We start from the raw sequence: 25,926 nt of genomic DNA, 5'->3' as shown, positions 1-25,926 counted from the left end.
ATACATTATATGGAGCTTTCAGAGACAAATCTAAAATATTCAGATACTGCATTATAAAAATCAGTGCAGGGTGGTGCATCTTGTACAGATAGCCTTCACAGATAGCCTTTGGCGACGTCTCCTTCACAGTACAAACCATGAGGAATGTAACAGGAAGAAAAACTTGGAAGGGAGGGGTTTGTTGGAAGAGTGCAGCAAATGGAGAAGTCCAGAAAGTGGAAAAGTCCAGCAAAATGCACAGAGTTGGCCTCTGCTCTGAGCCATACCTACAGCCTGCTGACCAGCTGTCACACCAGTGCAACTCCTAAAACCAGTGCTTAATTCTGAATGCACACAGATTGTAAAACTCTCTGCACCAAAAGGACTTGAAGAGGGCTTCAGACATTAAAAAAAAAAAAAAAAAAAAAATCAAAAAAACTATACAGTGTCACAAAACACAGTCTGCCTTCATGCCTGTCAATCTTGCAGGATGGAATACACAATACATTTTAGGTCACTAAAGAGGGAGCACATAGACCACAGTCTAGAAATACTCTTAAGCTACAGCACACAGCTTCTAGGCTACTTTAAAGTACCTCTGCATAATGAGGAAAAAGCCAAATGCCTAGAAACTCAATAATAGGCAGTTTTAAAATAATGAAATATTCATTAGTTCAAGTGTATTCTCTGAAAAAAAACTCCTTTTCAGAAGCATAGATACTTGCTGATTATTAGAACACACCTTAGTTACAGAATGTTCAGGAGAAATTTGGCACATTTCTCATGAACTGAATTAGCTATTATTTGCCTCTGAATTTTTAAATTCAGACTCCTATTAAGGTCATGTCAAAGCTCCCACAGGACCCTGATCTAAATTCAAGAAATACGAGTAGGGCTAAGATGTCATGATTAGCAAGAGCCAAATTATTTTAACAATCTGATCCTACAAACCTCTTATTTCAGAGCCAATGGAGGATATTAGAAAATGCTCTGTAGTTTACTTACTGCCCTTCAATTAGGATCAGATTGAATAAATCAAAACCCAGTGTCCCTGCAGCTTCAACACCTTTAGCTCTTGCACTGTATTTAGTTTCTTCTCTGGAAACCAAGACAGGGTAAGGGTACAGATCTGTAACAAAAATGGGGCATCCTCTAACAGTGCATAGCTGAGGTAAAGTGTTCATGAACTGCCAACCATTTTGGAAGTTCAAAGCCATTACTGGTCACTTTATCTGTGTCAGAAAGGACATGGACCAGTGAGTGGGACTCTCCACTAAGAAATGTGCTATGGCCTTACATAATCCTAATGCAAACCACTATTTTCTAATAGAAACTTGAAGAGAAAAAACCCGGGTATGCCTCTACTATTCATAATCCAGGAACTACCAGAAACAAACATAACACACAAGAATAATAATGCCTTAGAAGCATGTGCTTCTAAGATCTTGAAAGAGTAAATTGGATCCTCTGGTATTTCCAGTCCTTTTTCAAAGCCTAGGAATCAGAATTCCTGCACAAGGATTCAAATTTTAGGGACTTCATATATGGATGTGCAAAGCATCTGAAATTCTGGTTGTCGCCTTTGTATACAACTACACTGTAATATAGATCCCTATTCTTACAAATATTTTTTCACCTAGAAGAAACTTCAAAATCTGCTTTTTAGAAATCCAACAAGCATCTTTGCTTACAGCTTTGAGTAGCTTGGACATGTGCTTATTTTGTAAAGGTACTGTTGCATTTATCCATGAACTGAGTAGTTGTCATAACAATATAAATTAAATATGACACATAGTATTTAGTATTTATTGCTACCATTAGCATTCAAGTAATTGCTTAAATATTTTTACAGTAGGCACTAGATAAAAGTACCAGATTCCCAACACTATTACAAGGAAATGATAATTCAAGTATACTATTATTTCCAAGGAAAGGTTTTCCAAGGCACAGTTTTCTTTCTTATCTAAAATATTAACAGTAGAACTTCAGGTCAACAGCATAATCCTGCTCAGTAAGTTATTTAGATATTCTCCTTAGGGAGCTATCATATAAAAGAAAACCTGCATCAAAGGGGAATAAATTTGAAACAGTAATTTCATTAAACCAATTTTCCAAGTTTGTCCTGAGGTCCCACTTTGGCAGGTTTTATCCCTCCATCATGACAGTGTCAAAAAAAGGCAAGTACATGAGATTCCTATTCTGTTGCCTTAGGTCTAATTCAGTGTTGTTTCAGTTTTGAGAAAGCAGGCACCCTCTGGGTGCATTTCCTAATGATTCTGAGAGCAGCAAATCCCACTATCACTTTTAAAAGACTCCTGAATTTTTTTTTTTTTTTACCTGCAAGAAAATACTTTTTATTTGTTTAAACGCAATTGTTTTGCAGTTAATCACTGCAAACAGAAATGCTCTTTTTCTGCACTGCAGCAGTCATTTTCTATTTTGGAGGATCCACTGAACTACTGCTTCCCCAGTTCCCTCAGAGAGAATCTTCCACTTCTCTCAGTTGTGCCTGTTGCTTTTTGTGCTTGATTTCAAAAGCCCTGTTGATACATCAGCTAAAGGAAAATGTTGTGGCAGCAAAGCAGAACAGACAATTAACTACTGTTGCAAATAAGTATTACAGGCTTTGAGAAAAAAGCCAGATTTATCCTATAGCTGTACAGTCTGTTCAGGCCCAGACACTACAGCAGGTTTGAAGTCTCCATGGCTTCAGTAAAATCTCCAAAGGAAGAGCAGAGTCAATCTGCATGTTACCAAATCTTGAGCTTCTGTCAGGAGAGGATGCAGGATTTCCCCATGTTTTTTAGCAGTCTTCCCTGATAGGTATTATTAACAACCCATGAAACAAAAACACATAAGCTAGTCTAAGAAACCACATTAGCTAGTCTAGGCTTCCTCTTCTGTCTTTTTGGTGAGATGAGAAGCAAAATTCAAGAAACCCCCTCTCTGACTACAGCATTCTCATGCTGCAACTTCTGAGACCTTGTCACACGAGGCACTGCAAAATACACACAGATATATGTCCTGACATTTGCTAAATGTGACATATGCCATTTATTGTGCTTCAATGTCACTGCTGCTCTCCCACACATCATCCTCAGTCCCAGTGGGAAGCAGTGTGCTATACAGACCTTTGGAAAACCCATATAAACAGTAGTGTTACTCTAACAGGGGATGTTTTGCATCCTATTACCCAGCTGCTACACAAAGACTGTCAACCTGTGTCTGTGTACAGCCTGGAGCTTTGGAAATAGGGAATTCATGAAGCAGATTTGATGATGCAAGTAAAAACATTAATCAAAGCAGAATTTCAGCATTTTGTTAATTCTTGCAGTGCAGGGCATAAGCACTCCTTATGAATTCATCATGGGCTTCGTTTTCAGTTTTCTTCCTCCTACTGTTTCCCTTCTTTAAAATTGCTCTTTTTCCCATTTTCCAAGCAGGTGCTCTTGAGTGATTGACGACTTTCAATATTATTATTTCTAAGTACAAAGCTAGTAACACTTACATGATTTCAATGCTTTCCGTGGGGAGTAAGTTATGCCAAGGCAGTAATTCTGAATGTTCAGACACAGCTCTAAATAGCAGAGAATTAGGGAACACTGAAGATATCCCTACCCAGATCATAGAATTAATTTCTAAAAGCATTTATTGGAGGCCAAACTAACACTTACCAGGAAAGCAAATGAAAAAATAAGAGGAAACAACAGAGATGAAGTTTATCTTTAGGCTAATGCTATGTTTATGAGGTCTCTAGCACAAAAATAAACCTGCCTAGGCCTCTTTAGCATTACAGGCTTTATGAAAGTCAGGGAAATGTGAAGGCATTAATGGTCTATGCTGTTCATGACATATGCAAATATTAGCACTGCATCTCAATAACCACCACAATTAAATAGACAGCAACCAAGTTCTTCATCAAGAGTGCTTCAATTCCTACTTTGTATTGAGGAATGGACTGCAATGAGTAAAGAACTCCTGTTAGAAATGCCATCACTCCTGAACAATTCCTGCATTTTATAGGTCATCCAATAAGATCTGAAAAGAGCAGATTCCATTAGTCTGCAAATGACCTAACCGAAAAGGACTTACACAATTAATATACACAATGACAGTGCATTATAAGAATGATGAACTTTCCATTTAGTTTTACCTAGCCATTCTCTATAATTATATACCTCAAATACATTTTATTAAGTCCTATTAAAATAATATATAAAAATCTCTCTCTTCTAACTTGAACAAAAATTTTCCTTGAGTTGAAGGGGTACCAGTGGTTGACTAAATTCCCAACTCCACTAAAGTCTGTAAATTTCCTGCTATTTAGTTTGTATGTAATTTTACTGTTGCCCTGAAAATACTGAAGGGGAAGGACAAAAGGACTGGCATGAAAATAGACTGAGAGGAATTAAATATGAAAAGAAGGACAACACTAAGCCCCAGAGAACCGGAGTAAGAATCATATGTGTCTTATATCTGTAGCTATGTTAAATGTATAGCCCATTGCATATCTACTATTTTGTTTTGGGAAATGCAGCACCTCAAAGGGAACTCCTATGGTTCAGAAGACTCTAGAAATTAATCAGTGGAATATAATTCAAATTGTGGGCTTTTTTAAAATACAGAAATCCAAAATTCCTTTTCCCATTCTTATTAATACATTCTTAATTTATTTCTGTAAAGAAGGCAGGACATAACTGAGGTTACAGTTTCTAAGTGGCAGCCTCAGAACATCAGTTCGTATAGAGCATAATTGGAATTTTTGTCTAAACCCAGTGAAAAAGCAGGGCTCGAATTCATAGCAGTGTATTTCCTACCCTACGTCAGTAACATCAGGAAATACTCTCCACTGGCAATAGCTGTAAATCAAGGATTTAGAAATAACAAACAATATTCATTGGTAGTCTCCAACAGGGATACATTTCCAATGTAGCTGCGATATTTTAGACATGCAGCTCCAGCTGAACCTGAAGATGATATGATTTGTCTTAGTTACATTATTTCAGTTAGAATCTGTTCTTGTATTTCAGGAGTTGATTGGACTGGCTGCTAATGGCTCTGAACATGATAGCTGAGCCTTCTGGCACAGTCCAGCACACACAATGAACCCAGCACAGAAACTCAGCACACATTTGGCAAAAGTCCTTTGGGTAGATAAATGCAATTGAATTATCTTCTAATCTAGACACTGCTTCAGTCAGAAGGGCCAGACTCCTGAAATGCACATGTGTAAATAACCCACTTTTTTCTCCAGCTAGCATAACAAAAAGTGTTTTGTACCTCTTTGCTCTCCTGACAACTGCCAAGAATTGGAATAATTGTATGACAGCTAAACTAAACCAGCAGATTGTGACATCTCTGCAGAAAAGAGCACTTTATCTCACGAGAATTAAAAGCTGAAGTAGAAACTGCTTCTTTTGTTTGCTAAATAGCTTTTGTTCCTTGCTATGAAAAATTGGAGCTAATGAATTCTCCTAAGCTGTTTTGAATTTCAAGTGGAATTTCTCAAGAATTTTGGATGCTCTGTGTGGTAAAGTTAAACACTGTAACTCAAAACACACAGACTGTGAGCTTCAAAGCACTGCTGGGTCCCCTAGCTTAGACACGAGTTGCTCTGGCCCAGTGGCTGATACTGCTGCTCTCTGGAGGTCTCTCACACCTCGTGCCTGATTTCAGGCTGGGCTGACACAGACACTCAAGTCCCAGGTACAGTCAGGTCTGAGTGAATACTGACACCAGCAGGGAGGAGAAATCTGCAATGGTTTTCCTGTCCTGGCAGCAGGGTGGAGCAGGACCCACAGGCTCTGTGGGGCCAGGCAGCCACGGACCCAGCAGTGCAGGCAAACCTGGGACCAGGGGAGATCAGGGCATGGGCACGGAGACCTGAGAGCAAACAGAGACCAGACTGGGTGGGAGAAGATGGGCTTTGATTAATTTAGTTGCCTCTGGGGTAAGGATACAGGTGCTTTGATTAATTCAGTGCCTATTACAGTAAGGATACAGGCCACAAACTAAAGCAGACAGACTGCCCATGTGCAGCCCTGAAAAAAATAATCCAGCTCTTAACTCATCCTGTCTTTCAAAAAAAGTTGACAGCAGCATGTAAAACTTCGTCTTTCACTTCAAACAACAATCATTTCTCACAGATCCTCTGGACTATTTGGCTCCTAGTGAGGAAAAATGACATAGACACTTGTGAGAGGCTGTCTCCACTTACCTGAGTACACTCTGGCAGAAGAGGAAATCTGGCACAATGAGCTGGGTGGTCAGAGGAAAGCTGGAAATACAGCACTGGTATTGCTTACTCAGGCATTATCTTCTGGCTATAAAGGCTTGGAGTGGTATCACTCATCTTAATGTTTATGTCAGTCCACACATTTAAATATAAAAAAGATGTTCTGGGGTGGAACTGATTTGATATTTATTTGACAAAGCCATCAAACTCTGTGAAACACACAACTGATACCTGGAGGTAAGCCCAGAAATATGTAGACATGACAAAACCAGAAATCATCACATTTTATTGATGACTTTTATAGCTCCAAAACCAACACAGAATATGACTGAAATATTTCACAAAAAGTAGCACAAGATCATTCCAAATACAAAGAGCATTTCAGATCACATCTCATTCTATTGCTGTTCTTTATTCCCAAGCTACCTACTAAGGTAATGAAAAAAAAAATTCTCTGATCAAACTATTCACAGAAACACAGGAAAAAATTATGAGTTTGCATGTTGTGAGTCTAAGCTCAGCTCATCAGATAATTCTGGCAAATTAATGGCAGCATTTTGTCTGCAGCACAGATGAAACAGTGCAGTCCAGATTACAAATAGACAATAGGAGAAAATTAGATAAGTATAGCTAGTACAAACTGTGGAATTACTTTGCCATCAGGAACTGAATTTAAGTTTTTGCAAGCATACGTGCGAAAGAATATAAGAAGTAACTAATTTTCCCCCCCTACAGTGTGCAAGCAGATCACTTGCAAACAGTTCTGCAGACAGTTGCTCCTAATTCTCAAGTTTGATCTTCTAGACCTTCTGCATCAGTCCCACAGGTTTCCCGATCAATACATTGTACAGGGATTGTTATATACATTGGTTTCAAACTACGAAACACGACTGAAGTTAATTTATCATTCTGAACATTAAACATTCACCATTTCAGAAGCCAGTTTTTAATATCTCCTTTACAATTTCACCTTAGGAAAAAAAATCCTTATCTTTCTGTCTTTGATTAAGTCTTATTAAAGTTTGATAAGCTCTACCTTCTCCCTTTAATAGAATATCTCCAGTACCACTTTTTCAAAACCATAAAAAAGTTATTAAATACAGCCCCAATTTTTGCTTAAACCAAAATTCATATACTCCATAATCTATTTTTTTCTGCATTTGAGACAGCATTTTTCACACTGTTTACATTAATAGTGAATTTAATTTTTTGTGAAAGTACATCCAGCACATGTAGTTTCATACTCAGCTGGAACATTTTTTCCATGTTTGAGATAAATAAGCAAGTCTTTTTATGAATGCTGTCTGTGAGTGAAGAGCCTTTTAAATATCCACCCTCCCAATAGTAATTTAAACTAGCTTCCCGTTATAAACACAAATGAAACAATTACTGCAATGTAACATGTTACACATGTCTAGGAAATACTTGATGCTGCTGAATGATAGCACACACTCTTAACCAATGGTACAAAGTGCTCAACTTTACATAACCTATTTCAATATGACTCAAGCAAAACCAGGAGTTTTATCAGGGAGAGGGTAAACAGAAAGAAATCCACCTTTTTAATCCAGTTTTTTGTGGACTAGACCATAATGACTGCCATAATTTCAAGTGGTTACACTCACAGGTCACTGCCAAGTCACACATCAAGGCCGTGATGTTTCTGTGCACATTGTATTCCAGTGACAGGACCTCAGAGAGCCTCTCCCAAAGCCTAACACATGAGCAGGGGAGGCTGCCCCTCCTTGGGTGGCTCAGCTGTTTATCTGCACACCCTGGGATCCTGTGGGAAAGGCCATGGCTTGGGAGAAACTGCTTTGCTGCACTGTAATATCTGCTGAACAACTGTGCATGGCCTTTGCTTAATTACAGGTGTTAAACTGGAAGGACAGGCTGCAGCCTCCACTTCGCCTCTTATTTCTGACTAAGGAAACACTGTAATGGTCTCATTGCTGACCAAAGAACCAAGAAAAGCTTTTGGAGAGAAAAAAAGCAAAGAGAATCAACTGTATAAACTTCAGAGTAGCTTTGAGATCCTTTAGAGGCTAGACACGTAGAATGCAACTATTTTGTGCACAGCACAGTAGGCTGGGACTAACTGTCAAGCTTGCAGAGCTTGGGTAGTTAAAGCAATTGAATTTCACATACAGTCACTGAATAAAACTATTGAGTCACCTACATTTTAAAAAAATGCACAAGGTAAGCTTGAACAAATTAATTGAACCAAAAGAGTCTGTATCAGAGACTATTATTACCAATCCATGTAATCAGCAATCCCCAGATACTTCCTTGATGATTTTATTAGATATAAATCCAGGTTAAAATATTTAGTAGCATTTTAAAAGATGCATTGGTAGTGTGAGTTTTTATTTGAATGAGTTTTGGTATTTCCCTTTATACTGCCTTTCACCTAGAATTTTCTTTCCTTACTTCCTCTAACCTTTTCCATTTATCGTTTTTGTTTCTAGACTAGCTGCCTAAAAAAAACTGACCTAAAACATAAACCCTGCCCACCTCATCTAAAGAAGCCATAACCAGCTGATCCAACAATATCTCTTCCATTCAAGCTGGTAAAATCATTACATGCATCTGTACTGAGATTCTTTTCTGCTCAAAGAACCCACCAAAACACAACCCCAAACCAACCCAAATGCCCAAAAATAAACAAAACCAACAAAAAAGCAACAAAAGGATTCAATTCCTTTCTCAAATATGAATATAAACACAGTTTCTTTCCACTTCTAACAGCATCATGAAGAGGAAGACTGTAGGGCTTTGTAACACCATTTTTCAGTTATTACCACCCTGAATAGGTGGCTGCTGGTGCTGCAGCACACTGAGCTCAGTGTTAACCACACAGGGACAAGGCTTCTTCACCACTCTCAGCCAGGAGTAGGGCAGGAAGCTCAGCACTTTATCCAGCAACTAATGCTGGAAACAGCATAAGAACTTCAAGGCACTGATCAGTAATGGTTTCTAATGCTTACTTAAGCTGAGTAGGTACAATAAAGCAGCAGAAAAAGGGGGACACATAATTGGATTAAATTTGTAAAGAATGAGGATCTTCTATACCTATTGCACAAAAGCAGCAGTCTTCTAATTGGTGTTTGTGCACGCAAACAAACAGATCAAAGAGCCACCACCACATCCACCCTAAAACCTGTTCACACCCCAGGATTACTGCTGCACTCTGAGGGGTCCCCTCAGTCCCCCTGGCTGCCAATGACCAAGAAAGACAGCATGTTACTGCAAGCTCACCCTTATGCAAACATACCAAAATTAGTAGACCACAAATTTATCAAGAGCTCTTCTCCCATCTCTTAGGCTCATTTCTGCCTGCACTAAACAGGAAGATGTTACAAACCTGACTGAGTGAAGGTAACACTGCTCATTAAAATTGTAGATTGAAATGTTACGCATAGTCTAGCATGGCATTTATCAGTCTTTTAATCAATCACTGTTTCAATGTTTCCAAGTTCCCAACCCATTCAATTAACAACTACTCCACTTCCAAATTTAGCATCATGTATTATCTTAAAGGAACATTAATTCTAAGAAAACATCTGATCATGAATTAACAATGTAAACTAGATGCATTTATTATTTATTATTTATTATTTTTATTATGACATGCATTTATTCCAAGTCCAGTGTGTTTCAACACTGCACATTTTTTCATTTATAATCCTATCAAAAATCCACACAACTTCAGCGGTTAACAGCATTTCCTGATTAACTTCAGTGAAGACAGAAACAAACCCCACCCTACATACCAAAATATAAAATGGTTCCCTTTACTTACTGTCAGATACAGTTTAGGATAATGGTCATTTCAGAGAGAAAGGAATTTTCAGTAATTCAGTGGAGAGATAAAATATTTTCCAAGTCCATACTAGGTTATATCCACAAATACTGATAACTTTATTTTGTTTTGTTTTCCTTTTCCACTAATTTAACGTGTCTTTCTCTTGACTCTCACACAAAATCTATTCCATCTGTTTCTGAGTACATCTTCATTTTAGGTACTCCCATTATGATGAACAGATCTTAAAGCTCTTTATTCACATCAGATCTTACTATACACTGCTTTGCTTCCCAAGCAAGGAGCCAGGCCCTTCAGCTGGCCTGTGGCAGCCCAGGCCCAAGGAAATCAATGGCACCGTTGTAATTTGGGAGCTGTACAGGATCTGCCCCTGCTTGTTTAACAGCAGCTTTTTTACATCCACAAGCACAAATGCATAAAAGTCTGCTGGAAGTTCAAAAGTAGTTTTAATTTTCCTTGCTTTTCAAACACTTTTAAAGTTATTTGGGCAGTTTGAGAAAAACAAAACAAAACAAAACATTTCTTCCAGCTAGGCTGCAGAAGTGTTCAGTACAGTAGGAGTGCTTGATGGGCGTTTCCAGGCTGCTCCTTCACCCTTCTCACAGGATGGTGAGGATCCAATTAATTAATGTCAGAAAAACACTTTGAAGATAAGAAGCACTTTCTGTGATGATTTTCTCAAAGAACCAAGGAGCTTTTGTTTCAAAAGCCAAACTCTGGATGGAGGCATGAAACACAAACCCATACACTGGTGGATTTCAGCAGAAAACACCACTGAGAGAAGGTAAAGGAGGCAGCGTTGCATAGCAAGGAGTTTTAGTTACTGTTCCCACTTTCCCTCTGGAACTACTCAGCATGCTGAATGGATTTTAAGCCCTAAACAGCTACACTGCTATTTATGATTAATTTTAAGAGGCAGTGTTTTTAAATACTTCTGGAATATCTTAATGATCTACTTAAGTGTGGGAGTCTTTCAAAGACTGGGAAACCTGGGCAGCTCTGCTTCTGCTCACAGGCACTGTGAATGTTCAGCCATGCAGGAGATGAAAGCTCTGGCCTGTTATTGCATTCCCTCAGAAGATCACCTAGTCCATGGATATGGACTCTGTGAAAGCTGGATCATCATGACAGCCAAGAGGTTCTAAATAAACATTTAATTCCATTCCGTCATTCCTGCTGGGAATGCCAACAAGCAGCACCTCTGGTTGCACCTCACTTTTATCTTTGATTTTAACTCAGTGCTTTGTAAAAGATGACTGTAATTTACTGGATGTACAACATGCAAAAACAGAGCCTGGACTTTGCTCACTCAGACCAATTACACACATTACTATTAACATTAAACTTTTGCTTAAATAACCTTACTTATGGAGTGTGTTTTTAAGGTTTTAAGATGTCATAGTCAGCACTTACGCAGATCTAGTGAATTCCACTACTGTATTATTCTGCACAATTAGTGATAGAAGTTTCACCCTTGCAAGGGGTGGCATTGAACTGCCTTAGAAGGAGAGCAGAACAAGAAATAAGAACTGCAACTCAGAAATTAAAGGCTTTTTCATGGTTTTCAAGGGAAGAAAGTCACAGGATTGTTGTTTTGTACTGGAGGAGGGAAGAAAAAGCCCAAGTAGGTGGTGATACAGAACAGATACCAGTTCCTGATAAAAACAAAACCCAACAGGAATTTGACTCCACATAAACAATGCTGTACCAATGTTAAGACCACAGCAACAGATGACACACATATGAGCAGATGCCACAGTCTGATCATATAAATTCACAGCTGAGTGTTCATTCATTCTACCTCTAAGACAGGATGAAAATTCCAACATAGTAAATTAAAATGACACAATTCAACCAAGTGGAAAGAAAGCAGCATTAGTCCATTACTAATTGCTCCATCTCTCCCTCGAATCCACAGGAACAGATCCCCTGTGGACGTCGGCCAGCTGGGGAGTGGGGCGAGGTGGGCAGAGGGAAGGAACTTCTCCTTGGATCCCGGGGGGCTTGGAGAAGCTCCCACGTGAGTCCAAAGACAAGCGGGTCCCACAAGCAAAGGAAGAGGTGCTCTCCCTCAGGATTAGTTTAATGAGGGCCTGGAGAGATCCCAGGCCACATCTGACCTCAAAAGGCATCCAGAGCAAGAGAGAGGGTCTCCCAGCCCGGAGCAGCCAGATATAGGGGGAGCGGGAAACCCGAGCAGCCAGCGGGGGAAGGAAGGACATGGGAGTGGCTCTCTGGGGGCAAGGCCCCAGAGTGACCCCTGAGGAGGGGGTCAGGGAGGAGTCCCAGCCGGGGTCCAGTCACCTGGTGACCCTGGGGGAAGGATCTGGACAAAGGGGAAGGGTCACCAGGTGATGGACACATCACCTGGGAGGAGACAGGGGGATGGGTTGGGGTGTGATGGACATACAGGTACTGATGGAAAAGCTGGGATGAACCAAACAGGCACAAAGAGGGGATATGGAGGGACAAACCATTATGAGGGGATATACAGTGCAAACACAACTCTACAATCAATAACACCAAATTCATCAGGAAAATCTGCATTTCAGACACATACACAAAATACAGTAAAGAAACACTAGAAATTGTATAACATCACTGTATAATCAGGTCTATGTGCTCTGTCACAGTATTCCTGTGTTCTACCACGCAGCACTCTGAGGTTTAGATTTTCACACCTTACAATCTGACAGACAGTTTATTAACACTTTAATACTAAGCAGAGCTGAGGGTCTCTACAGAGTACCCCCCATCACTTACAGAATTAAGGCCACTGGAGATGCATATAATAAATTTAAAAGGTTAGCTACATTCCAACATGCCTGATGTGGGTTAGACCTCATAGCTATCCTGACCATATTACCATTGTTTTCTGCTTGAAACAAGTGATAAAGCTGAAAGACTGAAAAAAGCCTTCATCAACTCACCTCTGTGGAAGTGTCAAACTTCTATTGCTACATCTGCATTAGGGATGATACTGAAATAAAACACAAATGCTTATATCCTATCCCACTCCACAGTCCCTGTCTCTTTCTCCTCAACCTTTAGATATATTCCAAGGTAGGAAAAAAAATGATTCAGTTTGATTTCACCTTTGCTTCAATAATGTGTGCAGTGGAGATGCTAAAGACAGATTTTTGCCATAAAGGAACACTCCCAACGGCCACTGTCAAGACAAGTTAATTCAATGTTAATCTGAACACATTAATGGAATTTCCCATGTTTATCTTTATAAATTATACTATCTATAAGGTTCATAGCAATGTACTAAATTACAAACATGTGACACTTCTTTACAAACAGAGCACAATAAAATGCTGTAATTTTCCTTTGTTGTTCTCCAAAATCTGCACAACTGCTCAGAACTGAACTCACATAAACAAGCATGGGGAAGGAATCCTCTGTTCATTCATAAAGCAGTGAACCTTTGCTTAAAGTAATTCACAAACTTTGAAGTTTCAATGCAAAATAGCTCTCCCTCTAATAAAGCTAACTGCTGGCAGAACAATAAACTAGGTCTGGTGCTCATTAGGACTCTATGAACAGTTTCAAAACAGTCCATGAGTAATTTTTCTGAACTAGAGACTTGAAAGCTTCAGGGATGTGCTATTTAGCGAGGCAAAAGTTAGAAGAAAAATCTATTTCTCACTGTATCAATAGAAAAAGACAGAAGGAACCACAAGTTCTTAAGACTAGGTGCTTTTGTTTCAATAGATACGTCAGAGACTTTTCTTCAGAAGTCTGCTTTGCTAAAAATGCAAAAGAAAATTTTGATGCTGAGAAGTTACAACCTCTTGACACAAATGTAGGACTGCATCATATTTCACTGTATTTTTTTTCCCTTTTAAATTGGCAGAAGACAACTGAAAAAAGGTATTGTCTGTTCATAAATTTAAACTCACGCCAAACAAATTTCCATGACTTGGTCTTCCCCTGTATTAATTAGACTTGGGGAAGGAAAGAAAAGGTATTTTGTATGAACAATCAAAAAATCTGAGGAACTATCATTATGAATAGAGCCCCTTCTAGTTTGGCCTAGAAAGACACTTGAGAAAAATTCAATCCCCCCAGTCCTCTGCAATATAAGCCTAAAAGAGAATGATGAAGTGTTATGACAGAAATTCAACAGTAAACTTTCAGTTTCTCTTATTGAAGGAATCTTAATTCTGCAGTCTGACTGAACATCAGCAGACACATCACACACTAAGGTGTTGTTGCCTTAGGTCTTTAAAAGTAATTGCAATGACAAGGCCTCATTTCACCAATAAAGCACATCACTTTTCCAAGTTTTCCAAAGCTCTGGTGTGGCCTATAATTTAAATGTCCCCATGCCTGGTTAGAGTCCTCCTAACAGTTCTGTTCATGCTCCTCCCTGAGGTTCACCTCCCTCATGATTTCAAGGAGACTCCTGCCCAGAATCCTGATTGAAGTTCAGGTGTTCCTTGCTCAGGACCCGCAGGAGGTTCTGCAGGTGCCACACTCACACCGAGTGAGCGCGCGCTGCCTCAGGGCCGCGTTCTTCTCTCCCACAGAAGAGCTGGAGTAGGGGAATGGACTGAAGGCAATGGACTAAGGAACAACCCAAACAACAACAGCTGCAGCTGGACTGCTACACCTTTAAAACGCTTCCCCTAGCACTTCATGGTTATCAGTGCTTAACAGATATTCAGTTGTTCAGTCTTGAGGTCCCTAAGCTGTGTCCTGATTAGCCATGCAAGCTGGTAACCTTTGCCAGGTAGCTGATTAAAAGCCAGCCCATAATCTCACAGCAGACATTCACCTGACCCACATCTCTCAACACATTCACAGCATTTTCAGAATTACAGTAATTTGGTACTCAAAAAATGGAGTTATGACCAAGGGGCAACTATTGCTGCCATGGGTACAAATATGAAAACGAGACTGGGTCCGTAGTGCTTCTAAGCACCCAAATTCTTCTGACACAAAGTGTTTGAAGTAATATTCAACAGAAAACAAAGACACTGGGCAAGCTAAGAAATAAAGGATAAAGTTTAATCTACCTTGACTAACTTAATCATACAGTCTATAAATCAAGATTTAAATCCCCATATATATTGTGTATTAGAAAGGACTTGGATTTCTTTTGGAATTTAATGCTGCAATATAAAAATATTCTCTGCAGATGAAATCTCTTTATTGGTTCCAACCATGAAGCCACTAATCATGTAGAATTTCAACTGCATGATTATTTTACTAAAAGAGATTTTGAAAAGGGTAAAACCCAAAAATGTTGAAATTGAGCAGTTCAAAGGGAAATAAGAGAAGGAACAGGGAAAAAAAAACCCAAGAAAGTTTCTTTTACAGAATCAAAGATGTAAGAACACATTCTATCTGACTAGATCAAGGGATGCTTAAGGAACAAAGAAGGGTTTTTCTCAATCCAAAAGAGAATTTTGCTCAGAATAAAATAAGATTATGGAATCAAAGAATGCTGCACATAAACATCTGTGACAATTGAAACCAGGTTCTCAACCATTTTTTCCTAAGTTTTGTTATGTAGCAGTTGAACAACTATTTAAATTAGTAACAACTTCTCCTCTTGGCATGAAAAGGAAGAATTGTGTCTTCATGAGATTTGGGAATTTGCCTATGGATAGTTTATGAATTTGGACAGATTCTGATCATTCTTTATGCACAGCTAAGTCACAGAATAAAATTAATTTTGAATTAAAATTTATAAGAAAAGGAGAATAGTATTGTATCAGGCCAATGACTACACCTTGCTAACAACTTTATAAAGTAGTGTTTTTTCCAGGTAAAATACAGCTGAGCAACCAATTACATGCAAAGATTTCAATCAACTCCCAAAGATAATAACTTCCAAAGAGTACATGACATTTCCAACACAGTCCTCTCTTGGCCTTTATAGGGACAAAGGAAGAATGGAGTGAAAGCAGATAGTCAGCTGCATTAGTTAGAGGAGAATTCATTTTATTGAGTATTGGCCAGTGCCATGAAATGCATCCACCAAAAGATGCCCCATTAGCACCCACTGTTCAGAGAGCTTAGGTATTTTAAGAAGCTTTGAACAAACAATGAGTTGATATTCCAAATACTGTGCACCCTTCAAGGGAGTGTTTGTATGGAAACTGCTTGGTGGTTTGGTCATTATCTAGAAGACAAAAATAATCTAAACCTTCAAGATCTAAAAAGGTCCCATTAATTGGGTTCAGATTAATAAAAACTGTTCAAACAGACCATCTCTTTCATGTTTTAATGCATCTTCTTTGAAATTTTTGCATTCAAGTTTCTTGGTTCTGTCCATAACTGGAAACAGAAATCTAATCAAAACACTGTGAGGAAGGCTGAAATTAAAGATTTTGGGGTCTGACAAGAAGCAGGAAATACTGAAAATCTTGCAGAGTCAGTTCTCTAGAGGCTTCTATGCCAAGGGGGTTTGCAAAGTTATATAAGCAACCAGATTGCTGGGTGTTTTACAAGTTAAACTGAACAACCAGCCTTTCTGAGTTTCCTCTCACTATTTTGCATATTGCTCTTTATCCTTTCCTTGCCTTTCAAAGCAATCTTTCCCTATTTAATGAGTAAGAAAAAACAATTCTTTTAACACAGAACTTTTGAAACCAACACCTCAGTGGGACTCATTGCTGCTGGCTGCTGTTCAGATGATGTATTTACAGGGCAGATCATCAAAGCAGCAGCAGGTTTCAGCTGCTGCTCTGCGTAATAAGGGCTGTTTTTATAAGAACAATGCTTATAAACAAATGGTAAAAGAATACACCACCACCTCTGTCATATGATGACACAACTAGGAAATGAAAATGTGATTTTTATGGGTTCCAAAATTGGTCATGACCACTGCCACCAGTGAGCAGGTATGAGCCAAAAAGCACAGCCAGAACTGGCAGCTGGAAAGAAACAAGAAGCCATTTACCTGGAAAAACAGTAACATGGAGAATTCTCCTGCAGATTCAGACTAGGTGCAAAGTCATGGCATTTCTTGTTCAGCACCCCAGCTCAGGGTTACCCCTCAGACCTCCTGCCCTCAGGAAAAAAGGAAAAACTTATTTCAAAGCTCCTGAGTGAAAACACTGATGGCAAGTGACCTGCAGAGAACTGTTTTGTGAGACAGTGGTGGAAAGCCGGCACATACAAGTTAATCTAGCCATCAAGACTTAACCTAAAGCCAGATGTAAGAGTATTTCCATCATCCAGAGGAGCAGCAAAGTCTGTCTTTTTGTAATTCTTTTAAGATCAGCCATTTAATATATAAAAATAAACAAACTAGTTTTTGAGAAAGTATTTCTTTTGTATGTTTTCAAAATGTGCCTGGAACCCTACAGACCACTATACAGAGTATTAGATACCAGCTGGCTATTTAATGAAGCCAGAAGGGAAAAGGTCACCTTGGAATTTACTATAATAAGATAACCCTGCCAGAAACTCTAAATTGTAATTATTTAAGCAACAGCAGTAGTTGAAAAAATATATGGTCAGCAAAGAATAATGTCGTGGATATATTCTGTTCCAACTACAGGTCATTACACTAGGTAAGATGCTTGTGCAACTTTAATTCAGTGGAGTTGAATTCATTAGGGTTGAATTTCATCCAAACTCTTAACAGCTTCAAGGGTTTTAGTTAGTGGTCATCCCAGCCAAGTAATACATGTTGGCTATAGTAAGATGAACATTTACTTAGTGAAAGAAACATTCCCTGCAGAAAATCAATTTGAAACTATTTTAGGGACAATAACTGAAAGTGTATAGAAGTGTAAGTGTGTACAGGGAGAACTGGACATCCTAATAATGAACTACAGGTGAAAAATAGGGTTTATAACCCTTCTGCATTAGAAGCAAACTTGTGTTGATCTTCATTTTCCTCCTAGCTTATCTATACATACATTATCAACCAACACAGGAATACAACCACGAAAAGCAAGATCCAAACTCAGGCTGATCCAAAACTTCTTGCCAGAATATGCTTCTAAGATTCCTGTCATCTCCAGGCATAAACCAGAGACTCCTCATCCCTCTCCACCATTGCCTTGAACCCTTCACAAAGAATATGGGAGCCAGACTGGCTATGGTAAAGGTAATTAACACCACTTAATGTCAGAGCAAGCTGCAGGCCCCACACATACTGAAACTGCAGTTTGCAGAAGAAGACCATGAAATTATTAAAAATCACCATATAAACCCATTTAGCCATAACCAACCAACCACAATACCACACTTTTCAGCTCAAGGAAATGTGATCTATTAAATTTCTCAGGCCAGCATACCCAGTTAAACATAAATCCTGCAGGGAATCTGTCAGCAATTACTGTAATATTAAATCACAGGCTAAACTGGGTAGCTGCTAAAAAATGCATGTTTGTCTGATCAGACCCTGGGCTTCTGTGCAGAAAATAACAGCCATGGAAAAGTACATTCCTGGATAAGTCAGCATTAGACACTTTAGTTTAAGGCTGTTTTTAAATCCCTGTTGAGACAGATGAGCCTCTTAGGAGACCTGTGTTGCTTTTGAATTAAGGCATGGCCACACAGAGAGCAATTAACTAAAATCATTATTAATTCAGAGAATCACCATATCTACAACAAGCAGTGCTAGCTAACTAAACTGAATTAAGTGGAAAAAGTTAAGACTCTTCTCTGCTCATCAGGTCTCTTCTAAAACTGACATTGAATTGGAACTTTTAAGGTGCCACAAAATTTCTAAAGAAGCTATTAATGGCCAGTCTTGTAGAGTCAGAAAATATTTGACCAAATGTAGAATCTGAAGCACTGAAGGACAAGACTGAGTGGAGACAAAGAGGTAGGCTAGAAGCCAATAACCAGGAGTTATCAACTTATATTTCCAGTTCCATGTTTTTATCAGAACAATTGATTTGCAAATATTTTCCAAAACCCCCCCAAGTTCTTCTCTTCCTGAGTAGTATTTCCTGACTTTCCAGTTCAGTATTCAGGAAATAGGGACACAACAGTTTCACTAGGATACCTAATCATAAAAAGCATTTCTTAAGAACATTATTCAAAATGTGCTGCTGAAGTTTACACACTGATTGTAACTGCCTCTGCAGACACTAATAATTCACTCTGAAGTTTCCTTATGGTTTGAACTTGCTGTGTCTAAGTTCAGTTTATTTGAGAAGTGATTCCTTAAATCTTTTCTCTGCACTTTGGAGCACATTGTTGGCTGTACTAAGAAATATCTTTGTTGTTTAACACCAGCAGAGAACAGTCAAGAGTACAAAGGACAAAAGGTAAAAAAAATAGTTATTCTTATCCAGATATTGTAATTACATTTGTTTTTAAGCAATGCATTCAGGAAGCCACAGATGCAAGAGAGACACTCCAACTCAAATTCACTGACACACACAGGGATGCACTCAATGATTAATACAATGTTCAAGTCCTTGGGAAGGTCTCAAATCCATCACAATAAACATACATAATAGCATAGCTCTGGGTTACAGCACTGCACAAACTCAAATGATAAACTGCAGGCTTTGGTTTTGAGCAGAAATGTGAGAACTATCAATGGAGCACTGACAGCTCTCATGCAGTGGGAGAGCCACTGAGCCCAAGGCACACTGAAGCACTGAAACAGAAGTTTATTATAAGCAGATTCCTTGTATAAAGTTCATTCCAAGCCCTAAAACCTGCATCCTCTCCTCCATATTACTATATTCATTGTATCTTTTTTTGCACAGAAACATTTAATCTTGTGTAAAAAATTAATTAACAGCAATTTAAAAATTATATTTTGAGGCATATTAGTTGACTTAATAAGCACCACATGAAGGAAAACAATGAATATATATATTATAAAGCTCTTCACATGATCACAGCAGTGCCTCTAGCAATGTTTATCTTCTAAATTCTTGCCAGTGTTCGAATCTAACACCTTTATTTGCTGTAATTTAGAATCTCTAAAGTGATTTTGAAATGTTATTTTAAGTTCAAGAGTTGCTAACAATCTTTCATCATGAGATGTACTGTTTGAATATTATCTGCTACAGGGAACATTGAATAAAAATGGTTTTCAGAGCACCTTTTCTCAGCACCAGTAGTCTCAGGCCCTGTTTTCATACAACAAATTCCTTAAAATCATATTCATGTTCAGGCACACCAATATTCACAATAGTACTATTAACACCCCTTGGACCTTTGTTTAAAAAAATATTAATCTGCAACTTTTATTTTAATCATAAAATGTGTATACTGGCATGTGCTAATAGGAGATGCTAGAAATAGCAGAGTATCATTTTACAGAAAGCAGGGAAAATTAATTAGATACAAAGATGTCTCTATCTCATTTAGTGACTGAAATGACTGAACTCCATTAAAAACAAAACTGAAATACATAATATATTCCCTGAAGGAACTGTAATGAGCTTTACAATTAGCAGTTAAATACATTCACTATGAAACAAACATCTTTGTGGAAAATAGCATTCAGGTAAGAAAGAAAATGCTAGAAGACTTGCCCACACTGGGAATTATCCACCTTCCCTTGGATGGGGCACCTCAGAGCCCTGCAGGCCTCTGATGGCAGGCAGCATGTCTGCTACCTTTTCCTGCTCTCAATCCCAAACCCACAGGACTCCACACTCAGACAACTGCTCCAGAAACAAACTGCTCCTTGAGTTACAGACATTACCAGATTATCTCAACTAAAGTTCATTAAAGTGCATTGTATCTTTCAACTCTGTATTAAGCTAAATTTTAATTTGAACTGCTGACACTTCCTTCCCAATAGATTGCCTTGCATTTGAGGCTGTGGATATGGATAGCAACCAGCTTCTTTCAATTAGGTTCTCAAGACACAACATGCAAAAAAAACTACATTCCAACTAATCACTTCAGATCTGTTATCTGGCTTTAAATTCTGCTGTTATCTCAAATCCCAATCCCAAAGATGCAGAAATATTTCTACTCCAACCCACATGTTTTGCAGCACAAGTGCTGTAATGTGCTGGTCCCACTGAAGGTATCATGGTCCTACTTAATTCAGTGGCAAGTTTCCCATGTCGGGGTATGAGAACTGTCCAGCTGATGATTACCAGTGGGATAAAAAGTATGTCTTTGTCTCTAGCATGTGACAGAAGTGCTTTGCCAATGGAAAGGTCTGTCCAAGGTCAGCAGTTCTGTTACCAAAAGGTTCTGTTACACATGAGCCAGTAAGAAAATACTGCTGAAAACGACTTTGATAAGTCATTCTGACATAGCTCAGGGCTGTGCAGCCTATAGCCTTCTCTACACTTTATAGAGTTGCTAATACACAGCTTTTTCTCTTAACTGTAAAAAAAAAACCCTAGAGTAAATATACAGACTGATGAATACATCATTAATAGTTATGAATAGCTATTATATAGCACTCCAAAACTGGACTGCTTTCTTTCCCAACAAACACACACTAGAAAACCAGCATGAGATGTTTCCTGGGCAATTTCAGATACACCTCATGGCTCTCTTAGTCTGTTTTGGCTCACTAAGACACACTAGTTAATGCTGTAGCCCATTCCCAACTTGACTGCTAAAATATTTTCCTTTCTCACATCGACACTCCTCCTACAGTAAAGATCTGCAAGAAGTGCAAAGCCTAAAAAGAATTGGAATACTTGGGCAGGGGGAGAAGAAAATACTCTATTTGTGCTGTATGAAATTCACTCCATTCTAAACTGGGATTTTATTAAAAGTTAATTACAGAATTCCATGAACAACCAATTAGCCCATCTCCTTTAATCTGTATATTCTGACGACCCAGATAACATTCCAGAAACACTTTAAAGCACTGTCATGCTTTCTCTTTTTAACAGAAGTTTATTGTTTTCCAGTGGCAAGAACTTAAAAATGTTATTCTGGAATCACTCCAGCTTGTGTGCAAAAGCCAAAAATGCAGTCCTCAAAATGAGAAAACTCAGTAAGCTGAATCATATTCAGCAGAAATGTTAGAACTGTGCTTTTTATGAGGGCTTTACAAAAATGAGCAATAGACTAATACAAAATAGTTCACAAAAGCAGTATGGAGAAGCTTTCAAACATTTGGATGACTTGTAGCCAAGTTTGAAAATCATATTCTTGCCTGCTTTTTCCAGCACCTCCTGATTTTAAAGAAATATCTCCTTGTGAACACTCCTGATTGCTCGCTTGCTTAGTACTTTAGAGGAAAGTGTGGAGCTTGGTAACCCTGCTTAATGAAACCACATGGAACTCAAGACAATCTCCCAAACAGAGAAAAACAGAGTAACTGATACTTAGGAACACCTGCCATCATCTCCTAAAAAAAAAAAATCTTAATGACCTTGAGCTGACTTCCAATTTTGCATTGAAGAAACGAAAATGTACAAAGTGAAAGAAAAACCAAAAGCAACCAACTGATGCGCCTTGGAAAAAAAAAAAGGGGGAATGGTCCTTACAAGCAGCTCTGATGGCTACAACTGCATTGTGACAGAATAGGGTATTGAAAATTCAGTTTTGCAAAGCACTGAGCTACATCCTTAAAGGAATGGCTGCTGGGTTAATTTTCTCATTGCTGCAGCAGCATAAGAACAATTTTAATTTTTTTATTTTAAAAGTTCAAGACTTCTGCTTATTACCATAAATATAGAGCAAACAGTTCGAGTTTTCAAGTTTCCCAGCTCCACCAGTGTTACGTGTACTATAAAAATGTTTCAATTCTGAATGTTATTTTATCCAATATGCCAAGAAACCAACTTCATAATTACCATTTCACTTGTCCAATAAGTTGTTTGATAAGCCTTTCTCTTATTTTCAGCTTTCTGATCTGCTCGAACATGTTCATTTTTGTCCTGGTGTAACACACCTGCTTTAATAAACCAAGTTTATTGTGTAACAATGTAAGCAGAGTGGCTGGAATTCTTCTAGGCTGGAATTACATCCTCAAGAATTCCTAACATGGGAGGGAGCTGGCAAATTTAGCAGACTAAATTCATACCAGCACTTTTAAATAAAACATATGAAATGGATAAAAAAAAAAAAAAGAGAGAAAGAAAAGATGATAGCATAAACCAAGAGCTCAGGGCATACGAAGTTAAGGAGTAGCATGGGAAAGTAAAACTCTGTCACTTTCCCATACATGCCAACAGCCTGGTTATTTTCGAACAAAAATGTTACTCTCTTTCTGTCCTGCCCATTACAAAAATGTTCAAGTGGCTCAGGACACTTTAATATAGTTAAGGGAGTTTTTCTGTCAGCTGTTTTCAGATGCTGGCACATAAATCTGACAGAAAAATTACATTCAACTCCATGATTTTATATATTAGTAATGTGACTACTTTCACTGTACTGCCAATTCAGCTATGTTCTCACCCATTTTCTACCAAATGTGTACGTATCCATGGAAATTCTTTAGAAAGAATGATTGGTTTAGTTCATCATCAATTAAGTTAGTGTTGATGTTCTCATAAAAAAAACAAATGCTGGTGTATGTTGGTATATAATGTATCAAAACCTCATTTGGATGAAACCAGGACAAATAAGAACAGAGACCACCCAGACAATTGGTTCAAAACATTTGGCTTTCTTGGACTGTGGGTAGCTTATACTATTTCTTCAATTTTGAAGTAAATTTTTGGTAAAATTATGGAACACACTTTCCAGTTCAGACTGTTCCTCATATTAATCTACAGGCAATTTTTCTGTGGAATTCATTTCAGCTTCAGCAGGAATTAAGGGGAAGAAAGTAGAAAAGAGTAAAAGCAATTCCATAATGAGCACCTTCCTTTTTTTGTACCTGAGCAGCAGCTGAGATGCTTTACCCACCAGAGGGGAGATAAAGCGGCTGTCCAACAAGAGGACTGGCATTTGAAACTTCTAGTACAGCTAGACAGTTTCTAGCAATAACCACACCAAGCTAGCACAGAATTTCTCAGGTGGCTCCAATTTTATCATCTGCAATAGTGATTTTAAAGACAGATCTAAGGATGGTGAAGAGAAAACTGAAGGGTGAGGAGTAGATTTTATAAATAATAAGTAACTCTTGTCTCTCCAGTCCACTCATCAGAATTACCTACAAAACATGCACAAATGTAGACAAACTAAGGGCTTTGTAACCTGGGAACATTACAGGTTACAGTGGGGAATGCAATAGTTCATAAATACACATAAGACTGATATAGATCTGGTATAAATTCCACATAATCTCTAATTTGAAACCCACTATACATATCTAGAAGTATACATTAAAATGTTATGTTACTATAAATATTCCAGGATCCTCCGTGGTTTTGAATTAAGGACCTGCTTCTGAATAAATAACTGTACAAAGACCTTGGATTCTCTGAATATCTCCTCAATATCAAATTATCTCACTTTAAAAGAACTGAAACTCTTTGGCAATCAGAAGATGCTCTTTTCTACTCAAGCAGCCTTTTATATACACAAGCATCTGCTTGGCTGGATTCTTGACTGATCAGAGAAGGTTAATGATGTGGGAAAGGGAAACAGCACAGCGGAACGGATTGAAAGGAGAAACTAAAGCCAAGTCAGACAGGCAGGGAAATAGACTGTAACAGGTCTATAATGTTTGTCATGCAAGATCAATGTAGAATTAAAACCAGCCAGTTAGTTCTGATCAAAACACCTGTTTAACAATTTATTTTCTTTCCTCCCTTCTTCTTGACATTAATTTCACACTGCTCAGAGGGCCTTTCCCGGCATAACCTCCACCCCATTGCACTAGCACACAAACCATTCTTCATTCACTGAGATGCAACTTACCCAAATAGTTGTTGCTCTTTGACATCTCAGTAATGTTGATTTTAGTAGCTCCTTCAGGAATTTCCACTATCTTGTGGTAGCCAAGATTTGTTAGCGTGTGTTTGAAAACTCCAGACACAACTTTGCAAGCAGTGTTGTCCCCTCCACATATTCCACACTTGTCAATCACCTTGTCAGAACCCAGATAGTCGTCACAGCCAATGCTCTGCAAAATAAAGTAAGATTTCTTTTTCCAAGATCTTATAACTGCAGACTTTGGACACAACAACCGAGAATATCATGACTTTCAAAGGAGAATCAATTCTGAAATGATTTTGTGAATTAGCATTTCAGCAATGTCTTCTATAGGGAAAAAAGCAATAAAACCCAAAGGGTTCTCAGACTTGGTGTTTTCAAGGTAGTCAACAGTTCTTACATCCTGCCAGGCAAAATCCAAGAACACACCACAAGCAGTAATGCATTGATCATGCTGACTGCATACTCCTCAGCTGAAAGCAAAGCCAAAAAAACATAGTTCCCACAGCTGCTACTCAGGAAAGAGGTGGAGAGCTTTGATTTTGTTGTAATTCAACATAGGCTTTCTACAGAAGCAGGACTACTTTCTCTATAGTCTTGTCTCAATCTCCTCTAAAAGTGAGCACTCAGCCAATTCTTACCAAAAGAGGTATAAAGAGAAATCTTTATACTGCATCTAGACAGTTAGAGAAGAAACCCACCTGTTCATCAAGTAGAAAACCTTCAACCCACTTAGTAACACACACCTGGACAGGACAGTTTAAAACAAAATAATTTCCTAGAATCACAGAATATTTTGGGTTGGAAGGGAACCTTGAAGATGATCCAGTTCCAGCCCCTTTGCCATGGGCAGGGACACCTTCCTCTAAACCAGATTGTTCCAATCCCCATCCAACTGATCTTGATTTGTAAAATCCATAAAACAGCTTTCCTAAGATGAGATGCTAAAGGAATCCTGGATGACCGGGGATGTAACTGTTTTTGCAAACAACACTAACAGTTTTGTTTTTTCTAACAGTTTAAAAAACAACTTATCTGAGATAAATCAGCTTCTGTTTTGTGACAACATAGAAAACACTTCAGCAGCAAGCCAAGGAAGAGATTTAATGTCCTGGAATTTTGATATTGGTTGTGGCCTAAGTATAGC

At 38.4% G+C, this 25,926-nt stretch overlaps 1 protein-coding gene across 2 annotated transcripts in view; it reads right to left on the bottom strand.

The window, feature by feature from the left end:
• THSD4 (thrombospondin type 1 domain containing 4) overlaps positions 1 to 25,926 on the bottom strand; it is a 244,824-nt gene that overhangs the window by 34,799 nt on the left and 184,099 nt on the right. For both annotated transcript variants that reach the window (XM_077785884.1, XM_021532026.3), the window contains one exon: positions 24,765 to 24,969. In XM_077785884.1, the coding sequence (XP_077642010.1) occupies positions 24,765 to 24,969 (205 nt within the window). The remainder of the gene's footprint in view (positions 1 to 24,764; positions 24,970 to 25,926) is intronic.

The sequence above is a fragment of the Lonchura striata genome, chromosome 11 (genome assembly GCF_046129695.1).
Source record: "Lonchura striata isolate bLonStr1 chromosome 11, bLonStr1.mat, whole genome shotgun sequence".
NCBI classification, from domain to species: domain Eukaryota; kingdom Metazoa; phylum Chordata; class Aves; order Passeriformes; family Estrildidae; genus Lonchura; species Lonchura striata.
This window is presented reverse-complemented; position numbering and strand designations above follow the sequence as displayed.